Source organism: Oncorhynchus tshawytscha, linkage group LG07, assembly GCF_018296145.1.
Source record: "Oncorhynchus tshawytscha isolate Ot180627B linkage group LG07, Otsh_v2.0, whole genome shotgun sequence".
NCBI lineage: Eukaryota > Metazoa > Chordata > Actinopteri > Salmoniformes > Salmonidae > Oncorhynchus > Oncorhynchus tshawytscha.
Window position 1 is genome coordinate 3,801,787 of NC_056435.1, and position 11,084 is coordinate 3,812,870.

An 11,084-nucleotide genomic window follows, 5' to 3' on the forward strand; every position below is an offset into this window, starting at 1 on the left:
TTGGTGGGCTTATTCGGTACACTTACCATATAACAATAGATTAATAAAACAAATACTAAAATATAGTTTTGGGGTGGAATTTTCCTTTAAGTGTCAGTGGTCTCTTTTAAAGAGAATCTGGTATTCAGATATTAAAACCCAAAATATGGTTGTACTTGTATTACTCTTGTTTATATTTTTGTTGTCTTTTGAGTCTTGTAAACAATCAATGTAAAGTATCTATTACATTTGAGAGCAGTTCCATTTCTCCAGCCACATCCTTCAGTTGAAGTGGCGGGGCTGGCCACAGACAATGCTGCCTGATTATCCATTCAGGGTTTTCCAGGGTTAGGAAACACCACAGAATCAGTAGAGCAAAGCAAGCAAACTGATCACAGGTCAGTCAAAGTTAACCATCTATCCCATGTGTCATAAAGCACCACTAGAGTTCAGAGAGAATGTTGCACAGTATGATGAACTGGTTGTTTTGAGCAAGATAATGTTCTTTCAAGCTGAAAAACAAGGTTAACAGTAGCTAGGTTTCCATTCAATTAGCGACAGATTTCCATGCAAATATTTTTTTTAAATCTGCATAAAACAAGTTGCACGTTTTAGACCAGAGATGTTTCCATCAAACTGACTTTTTGCGGATTAAAGGCTGTGCATGATTACGCATTGCACATAAAAATAACTTTTGCCATTTTAAATTCCCATGTACTGAATGGGAATTCAGTACATGGGTGCATGTTTTGGTTTTTGCCCTACCACTCACTATACAGCAGATTCAAAATAATTAAAGCTTGATGATGAGTTCAATATTTCAATCAGCTGTGTAGTGGCAGGGCAAAAAACTAGATGTGTACCCAGGGAGGGCCCCAGGACCGAGTTTGGGAAACCCTGCTTTAACCAACAGCTCGCAAATGCAGTGTGGGTCGGCTGCTTACATTAGGAGATTATTATGGATAACAGCGATTTATTATTTGTCAAACGGCAGCCAATCGATCATGTCACCAGAATAAGACCCTCGATATTTATTGGAAAGGAGCATCAAACTCCTCCTCATCTTGCAAATTCAGCACCCTGTGAAGTTCATCATAATTGATTTCATCTGTATCTTAAACTGCATGCTTTCCCAAGTCGTAGTGGGAGGACCACACAACATATCTCGTGACTCCAAATGTACTACGATATTATGGTTATTATATCAACATTTGCGCATAGAGGGTTTCCACTGCCATTTCTCGCATAATTAATTTTACCGACACAAAAAGATCCCACCATGTCGAACAAACAAATTAAATTTTAAATTGTACCGGTGTGGTTTGTGGTACTGAGAAAGGGGAAAAGTACACAGTGCTCCTTGCATTTAGATGTAAAAACATTGTCCTTGCATGCATATTGATCACGCAACAGTTGCCACCTGTATCATACTAATTCCTTTATCAGTGACACTGCTGAGGGAGAGGGCCTGAGGTCACGTAAAGTTGGCTGACACAACTAAAACAAATGAGCTATTAGTTAACACTTGAACCCTGTAATTAAGTAGCTTTATCCTTTAAGGAACATTTGAATTTGTTTCTCTTCAACCAAGTTGTCGTAGGGCAGTGCAAACGAACAAGGCCAGTCGAGTTCTTCCAAAAACCAGGCCCTCCTACTAAATGTGTATCCTAATACCCCCCCGTAAAGCAGAACATTTAGTACAGTGCATTTTAACATTGGGGTTCATGGATTAAATGTTGCTCATACACATCCACTTCCTATTTTGTGTTTTCTCTTTCCTCAATGTGCATTGCTTCATTCTTGCATTAGTTAATAGGTTATTGCACTGGCTAATTATTGCATTGGTTAATAGGTTATTGCACTGGCTAATTATTGCATTAGTTAATAGGTTATTGCACTGGCTAATTATTGCATTGGTTAATAGGTTATTGCACTGGCTAATTATTGCATTAGTTAATAGGTTATTGCACTGGCTAATTATTGCATTAGTTAATAGGTTATTGCACTGGCTAATTATTGCATTAGTTAATAGGTTATTGCACTGGCTAATTATTGCATTAGTTAATAGGTTATTGCACTGGCTAATTATTGCATTAGTTAATAGGTTATTGCACTGGCTAATTATTGCATTAGTTAATAGGTTATTGCACTGGCTAATTATTGCATTAGTTAATAGGTTATTGCACTGGCTAATTATTGCATTAGTTAATAGGTTATTGCACTGGCTAATTATTGCATTGGTTAATAGGTTATTGCACTGGCTAATTATTGCATTAGTTAATAGGTTATTGCATTGGTTAATAGGTTATTGCACTGGCTAATTATTGCATTAGTTAATAGGTTATTGCACTGGCTAATTATTGCATTAGTTAATAGGTTATTGCACTGGCTAATTATTGCATTAGTTAATAGGTTATTGCACTGGCTAATTATTGCATTAGTTAATAGGTTATTGCACTGGCTAATTATTGCATTGGTTAATAGGTTATTGCACTGGCTAATTATTGCATTAGTTAATAGGTTATTGCACTGGCTAATTATTGCATTAGTTAATAGGTTATTGCACTGGCTAATTATTGCATTAGTTAATAGGTTATTGCACTGGCTAATTATTGCATTAGTTAATAGGTTATTGCACTGGCTAATTATTGCATTAGTTAATAGGTTATTGCACTGGCTAATTATTGCATTAGTTAATAGGTTATTGCACTGGCTAATTATTGCATTAGTTAATAGGTTATTGCACTGGCTAATTATTGCATTAGTTAATAGGTTATTGCACTGGCTAATTATTGCATTAGTTAATAGGTTATTGCACTGGCTAATTATTGCATTGGTTAATAGGTTATTGCACTGGCTAATTATTGCATTAGTTAATAGGTTATTGCACTGGCTAATTATTGCATTAGTTAATAGGTTATTGCACTGGCTAATTATTGCATTAGTTAATAGGTTATTGCACTGGCTAATTATTGCATTAGTTAATAGGTTATTGCACTGGCTAATTATTGCATTAGTTAATAGGTTATTGCACTGGCTAATTATTGCATTAGTTAATAGGTTATTGCACTGGCTAATTATTGCATTAGTTAATAGGTTATTGCACTGGCTAATTATTGCATTAGTTAATAGGTTATTGCACTGGCTAATTATTGCATTAGTTAATAGGTTATTGCACTGGCTAATTATTGCATTAGTTAATAGGTTATTGCACTGGCTAATTATTGCATTAGTTAATAGGTTATTGCACTGGCTAATTATTGCATTAGTTAATAGGTTATTGCACTGGCTAATTATTGCATTAGTTAATAGGTTATTGCACTGGCTAATTATTGCATTAGTTAATAGGTTATTGCACTGGCTAATTATTGCATTAGTTAATAGGTTATTGCACTGGCTAATTATTGCATTGGTTAATAGGTTATTGCACTGGCTAATTATTGCATTGGTTAATAGGTTATTGCACTGGCTAATTATTGCATTAGTTAATAGGTTATTGCACTGGCTAATTATTGCATTAGTTAATAGGTTATTGCACTGGCTAATTATTGCATTAGTTAATAGGTTATTGCACTGGCTAATTATTGCATTGGTTAATAGGTTATTGCACTGGCTAATTATTGCATTGGTTAATAGGTTATTGCACTGGCTAATTATTGCATTGGTTAATAGGTTATTGCACTGGCTAATTATTGCATTGGTTAATAGGTTATTGCACTGGCTAATTATTGCATTGGTTAATAGGTTATTGCACTGGCTAATTATTGCATTAGTTAATAGGTTATTGCACTGGCTAATTATTGCATTAGTTAATAGGTTATTGCACTGGCTAATTATTGCATTAGTTAATAGGTTATTGCACTGGCTAATTAATTAGTTAATAGGTTATTGCACTGGCTAATTATTGCATTGGTTAATAGGTTATTGCACTGGCTAATTATTGCATTAGTTAATAGGTTATTGCACTGGCTAATTATTGCATTAGTTAATAGGTTATTGCACTGGCTAATTATTGCATTAGTTAATAGGTTATTGCACTGGCTAATTATTGCATTAGGTTAATTAGTTAATAGGTTATTGCACTGGCTAATTATTGCATTAGTTAATAGGTTATTGCACTGGCTAATTATTGCATTAGTTAATAGGTTATTGCACTGGCTAATTATTGCATTAGTTAATAGGTTATTGCACTGGCTAATTATTGCATTGGTTAATAGGTTATTGCACTGGCTAATTATTGCATTAGTTAATAGGTTATTGCACTGGCTAATTATTGCATTAGTTAATAGGTTATTGCACTGGCTAATTATTGCATTAGTTAATAGGTTATTGCACTGGCTAATTATTGCATTAGTTAATAGGTTATTGCACTGGCTAATTATTGCATTAGTTAATAGGTTATTGCACTGGCTAATTATTGCATTAGTTAATAGGTTATTGCACTGGCTAATTATTGCATTAGTTAATAGGTTATTGCACTGGCTAATTATTGCATTAGTTAATAGGTTATTGCACTGGCTAATTATTGCATTAGTTAATAGGTTATTGCACTGGCTAATTATTGCATTAGTTAATAGGTTATTGCACTGGCTAATTATTGCATTGGTTAATAGGTTATTGCATTGGTTAATTAATGCATTGGTTAATAGGTTATTGCACTGGCTAATTATTGCATTGGTTAATAGGTTATTGCATTGGTTAATAGGTTATTGCATTGGTTAATTAATGCATTGGTTAATAGGTTATTGCATTGGTTAATTAATACATTGGTTAATAGGTTATTGCATTGGTTAATTAATACATTGGTTAATAGGTTATTGCATTGGTTAATTAATGCATTGGTTAATAGGTTATTGCATTGGTTAATTAATGCATTAGTTAATAGGTTATTGCACTGGCTAATTATTGCATTGGTTAATAGGTTATTGCATTGGTTAATAGGTTATTGCATTGGTTAATTAATGCATTGGTTAGTAGGTTATTGCATTGGTTAATTAATACATTGGTTAATAGGTTATTGCATTGGTTAATTAATACATTGGTTAATAGGTTCTCATTCTTCCATTGCAAAACTACCATTCCAGTGTTTTACTTGCTATATTGTATTTACTTTGCCACCATGGCCTTTTTTGCCTTTACCTCCCTTCTCACCTCATTTGCTCACATTGTATATAGACTTGTTTATACTGTATTATTGACTGTATGTTTGTTTTACTCCATGTGTAACTCTGTGTCGTTGTATCTGTCGAACTGCTTTGCTTTATCTTGGCCAGGTCACAATTGTAAATGAGAACTTGTTCTCAACTTGCCTACCTGGTTAAATAAAGGTTAAATAAATAAATAAATAAATAACAGGTTATTGCATTGGTTAATTAATACATTGGTTAATAGGTTATTGCATTGGTTAATTAATACATTGGTTAATAGGTTATTGCACTGGCTAATTATTGCATTGGTTAATAGGTTATTGCATTGGTTAATAGGTTATTGCATTGGTTAATTAATACATTGGTTAATAGGTTATTGCATTGGTTAATTAATACATTGGTTAATAGGTTATTGCATTGGTTAATTAATACATTGGTTAATATGTTATTGCATTGGTTAATAGGTTATTGCATTGGTTAATTAACCTGCTCTCTCTCTCTATATATATATATCTCAGTTGGGTAACCCCTTTATTTAGTATTGGAAATAAGCGGAGGCTAGAAGAAGATGACATGTACCAAGTGCTTCCTGATGATGCTTCTCAGGGCCTGGGAGAGGAACTACAGAGGTATGACATACTGTGGCCCAGCTCTATTTTGCTCCCTATCCCCTAGCCTTTTCCCTAAGACTTTATCCTATCCCCTAGCCTAGCCCTGTCCCTACTACATTGCCCTATCCCCCAGCCTATCCCTGTCCCTACTACATTGCCCTATCCCCTAGCCTAGCCCTTTCCCTGGGACATTATCCTATCCCCTAGCCTAGCCCTGTCTCCTAGCCTAGCCCTGTCCCTACTACATTGCCCTATCCCCCAGCCTAGCCCTGTCTCCTAGCCTAGCCCTGTCCCTACTACATTGCCCTTAGCCTTTTCCCTAGGACATTGTCCTATCCCCGAGCCTAGCCCTTTCCCTAGGACATTGCCCTCTCACCTAGCCTATCCCTTTCCCTTAGCCTTTTCCCTAGGACATTGCCCTGTCCCCTAGCCTAGCCCTGTCCCTAGGACATTGCCCGATCCCCTAGCCTAGCCCTTTCCTTTAGCCTTTTCCCTAGGACATTGCCCTGTCCCCAGCCTAGCCCTGTCCCTAGGACATCGCCCTGTCCCTAGCCTAGCCCTTTCCCTAGGACATTGCCCGATCCCTAGCCTAGCCCTTTCCCTAGGACATTGCCCGATCCCCTAGCCTAGCCCTTTCCCTAGGACATTGTCCTATCCCCTAACCTAGCCCTTTCCCTAGGACATTGCCCTATCCCCTAACCTAGCCCTTAGCCTTTTCCCTAGGACATTGCCCTGTCCCCTAGCCTAGCCCTTTCCCTTAGCCTTTTCCCTAGGACATTGCCCTGTCCCTAGGACATTGCCATGTCCCCTAGCCTAGCCCTATCCCTCTTCATTGTTTACATCCCTTATTGTATTTTTTGTTTTCAGAGCATTGAGGGAGAACTTTCCCTGGCTCTATTTGGAGTTTCATGCTAAACATTGAACTTAGCACCGTTGTGTATTTAGGCTCTGTTCTGTTTTCCGATCATAGTCTAACAATGTGCTAATCTCTCCAGGCATTGGGATAAGGAGGTTCGAATGGCTGCCAAGGAGCTGCGGATGCCCAAACTCACCAAAGCCATTGTGAAGTGCTATGGGAAACCCTACGCAGTGCTGGGGATCTTTAGTTTCACCGTTGTATGTAGAAATATACGTTTTCCGGTTCTTGAACATACCATGTACTATATGTACATAGGTCAAATGTTAAGTGGGTTTTCTATCCATATATGTCAGCTTTTACAGTGTAAATAAGTGGATTTAAGTTCAGGTTGAAATCTCTCCACCTCTTCTCTTGTTCCCCCAATAGGAGGTGATTAAGGTGATCCAGCCAGTGTTCTTGGGAAAGCTGATCCAGTACTTTGAGAAGTACGATCCTGATGATATGGACGCACTGTATGAGGCCTTTGGCTACGCTGCTGGTATCTCTCTGTCCACCGTTGCACTGACCGTCCTCCAAATGCATTATTACTACCACGTCCAGAGGACCGGCATGAAGATACGAGTGGCCATGTGTCACATGATCTACAAGAAGGTCAGTATACACTACATACCTGCATACAGCATTATACAAACTAAAATCTTCAAGAATAATTTGCTAGTAAATGTAATTCCCCCATAGGCCCTGTGTCTCAGCAGCGCGGCGATGGGAAAAACAACCACAGGACAAATGGTGAACCTGCTATCCAACGATGTCAACAAGTTTGATGAGGTAAAAGCAGGAGGTGCATGCAGTTCCTTTGGATGAAATGGTTCCAGCACATCATCTCCCTCGGTTCATTCCGTAGGTTTCTGAAGAGTATGGCTGTAGCTTATCTGACAGAGGCCCCATATATAACAATTGACCCTTCGTCAAATGTACAGGAATGGAATGCACCAATATCTGGAATGCCTTTGAGCCGTCTGTCATCTTGTCCTTGCAACTAAATTACAGAAGTTAAATCCACACGGATAGAACAAAGTCATGGATGAAAGGAAAATGCAGATGGTTGCTTAGCACAAATGTTTACAGTTATCCGATGCTAAACTCAAACCAGACTGAACGAATATAAAATGTGTGTATATATAACATGGGGAGCCCATGCAGCTTATGAAGACAAGCGTGGCCTGTTGGCCACTGTAGTAGGTCATGAATCTAGCTCGAAGGATCATTATCATCTTTGTTATGCTCAATGCAACTACAGAGAAACATGTAACAGCTATGTGAACCAAAGATCACTGGTCTTTGCAGGTGACCAACAATCTGCACTACCTCTGGATAGCACCTCTGCAGGCTGTGGTGGTTATCATACTCCTGTGGTATGAGATTGGCCTGTCGTGCCTGGCAGGCGTGGCTGTCCTTTTGTTCCTCCTGCCACTACAGACCATGTTTGGAAAGCTCTTCGGCTCCCTCAGGTGAATTACATAAGTTACATGGCTTGACCTTAGTGGGGTCTTCTTGAGAAAAGTTGACCTCAGCCCCTATAGATAAGGACAATGTTTTTCAGTGAGTGGCTCCTATGCTTCATTGACTATGTCAGAGCTACCTGTTCAATGGTAACCCATAGGTCAACCTATATGTTATGATGTCCTTCTCTTAAACCCCTTTTCTGTTTTGACTGTAATGATTTACCTCTTAGAACATTCCAAGCACATGTGAAGAAAAGTTAGCTTCATATATTGGCTGGCATGTTGACTGGCAATTGAACTGTGAACTCTTGCTTGGACAGGTGTTCACACAATCAACAACACAAGTGCTGGAAGTAATAGCCTTGATTAGGTGTTATGAAACCCTAAAGCAATGCAGACTTCTCTGATTCTACGAAAGAGTTATCTTAGTTAAATGCAATTTAAACATTGCCATCGATTCGTTAAACTCAGGAAACGTCAGTTTCTGTTCACAAGGAGATATGACTGAACTGACTGAGTGACCTACTTTTCTTGCAGGAGTAAAACCGCTGCCTTGACTGACAATAGGATACGCACCATGAATGAAGTGGTGTCTGGAATCAGGATCATCAAAATGTATGCCTGGGAGAAGCCCTTCTCAGCACTGGTCAATGATGTCAGAAGGTAAAAACTAAACTCAGCAAAAAAAGAAACGACCTCAGTCAACTGCATTTATTTTCAGCAAACATAAGATTCAACAACTGAGACATAACTGAACAAGTTCCACAGACATGGAATAATGTGTCCCTGAACAAAGGGAGGGGTCAAAATCAAAAGTCAGTAAGTATCTGGTGTGACCACCAGCTGCATTAAGTACTGCAGTGCAGCTCCTCCTCATGCACTGCACCAGATTTGCCAGTTCTTGCTGTAAGATGTTACCCCACTTTTCCACCAAGGCACCTGCAAGTTCCCAGAAATTTCTGGGAGGGGGGAGAATGGCCCTAGCCCTCACCCTCCGATCCAACAGGTCCCAGACATGCTCAATGGGATTGAGATCCGGGCTCTTCGCTGACCATGGCAGAACACTGACATTCCTGTCATGTAGGAAATCACACACAGAACAAGCAGATCCCATTGGCTTTGTGGCTTTGTCATGCTGGAGGGTCATGTCAGGATGAGCCTGCAGGAAGGGTACCCACATAAGGGAGGAGGATGTCTTCCCTGTCATGCACAGCATTGAGATTGCCTGCAATGACAGCAAGCTCAGTCCGACGATGCTATGACACACCGCCCCAGACCATGATGGACCCTCCACCTCCAAATCGATCCCGCTCCAGAGTACAGGCCTTGGTGTAACGCTCATTCCTTGGATGATGAATCCGACCATCACCCCAGGTGAGAAAACCGCGACTTGTCAGTGAAGAGCACTTTTTGCCAGTCCTGTCTGGTCCAGCGACGGTGGGTTTGTGCCCATAGGCGACATTGTTGCCGGTGATGTCTGGTGAGGACCTGCCTTACAACAGGCCTACAAGCCCTCAGTCCAGCCTCTCTCAGCCTATTGCGGACAGTCTGAGCACTGATGGAGGGATTGTGCGTTCCTGGTGTAACTCGGGCAGTTGTTGCCATCCTGTACTTGTCCCGCAGGTGTGATGTTTGGATGTACTGATCCTGTGCAGGTGTTGTTACACGTGGTCTGCCACTGCGAGGACGATCAGTTGTCCGTCCTGTCTTCGCCGTCTCACAGTACAGACATTGCACTTATTGCTCTGGTCACATCTGCAGTCCTCATGCCTCCTTGCAGCATGCCTAAGGCACATTCACACATATGAGCAGGGACCCTGGGCATCTGTCTTTTGGAGTCAGTTTAAAGGCCTCTTTAGTGTCCTATATTTTCATAACCGTGACCTTAATTGCCTACCGTCTGTAAGCTATTAGTGTCTTAATGACCGTTCCACAGGTGCATGTTCATTAATTGTTTATGGTTCATATGGTTCAAACGCTTTACAATGAAGATCTGTGAAGTTATTTGGATTTTTACGAATTATCTTTGAAATACAGGGTCCTGAAAAAGGAATGTTTTTCTTTGCTGAGATTACAATTGTAACATAAATGGTATGTTTATTTCTATTAGCTCTATTCTATTAACACAAACGGTATGATAAACCAACAACCCTCAGCTAGATGGGATCAATTCCTTCAATGTTCTCATTTTTAGGCACATGTTCAACTTAAAAGGAGAAATCCAACAAAAACCACTCATTCCTTACATTTATAGTGTTAAATAACACTGTGGGAACAATATTTTTTGTGAACAAAAGTTTCATTTTGGTTTTATAGTAAGGTTGGTCGCAACATGGAACATTGTTGTGGAAATCGGTTCCAGCTCAAATCGACTACAAAATCCGCAATGCTCTCTTATGGGCTGGCTAGCTTTGTAGCCAAGTTACCTACACTTAATAATATCAGCATGTAAAGCTACTGTAGTTAGCTGTAAAATTGCCTAAACAAACTGCACTCTCAATTTAGGAGTCTACAATCTCACCATGTGCAAACTGCAGATCGATGTGGTCTAACATTCGCAACGACAGATATACTTTTGAGGAGATAGGAAACCTTACCCATGCTACGTTAGTGGGCCGCGCGGTGCATTCTGGGTTATTCTGGGACAAGGAGTGCTCTTCGAGGAGTGAATGGGAGTCTTGGGCGCTAGCTCAGAAACCCAACATTAGCATGAATTTCGTCAACAGAAAGTACAACATTACAAATATTTTCCCGAGATGTGAGGTATTTAACTTATCTGTAGTATCGTATCGCTTTGGAATTGTGACATTACGTACTTTCTAGGAAAATTCTAGGACAGGATTCTTGTCATATACACTTTGCTTTGCGAAGGGATTGTGTGATGATTAGCTTAGCAACCACATGACACCGTGAATGCGATTGGCCGACAGTCTGCTGGGTGGGGCGTTTTTACGTTTCTTTTATCATTGGATTCCTATCAATT

The 11,084-nt window shown here is 39.4% G+C and overlaps 1 protein-coding gene across 1 annotated transcript in view; it reads left to right on the forward strand.

Moving 5' to 3' along the window:
- The first annotated feature begins 5,625 nt into the window (after positions 1–5,625).
- The window catches only part of LOC121838781 (ATP-binding cassette sub-family C member 4-like), a 12,718-nt gene continuing 7,259 nt past the window's right edge, over positions 5,626–11,084 (forward strand). Inside the window, exons 1-6 of the mRNA XM_042324990.1 lie at positions 5,626–5,755; positions 6,733–6,853; positions 7,023–7,247; positions 7,335–7,424; positions 7,944–8,107; positions 8,639–8,764. Coding sequence (XP_042180924.1) covers positions 5,700–5,755; positions 6,733–6,853; positions 7,023–7,247; positions 7,335–7,424; positions 7,944–8,107; positions 8,639–8,764 — 782 coding nt within the window. The 5' untranslated portion in view covers positions 5,626–5,699. The remainder of the gene's footprint in view (positions 5,756–6,732; positions 6,854–7,022; positions 7,248–7,334; positions 7,425–7,943; positions 8,108–8,638; positions 8,765–11,084) is intronic.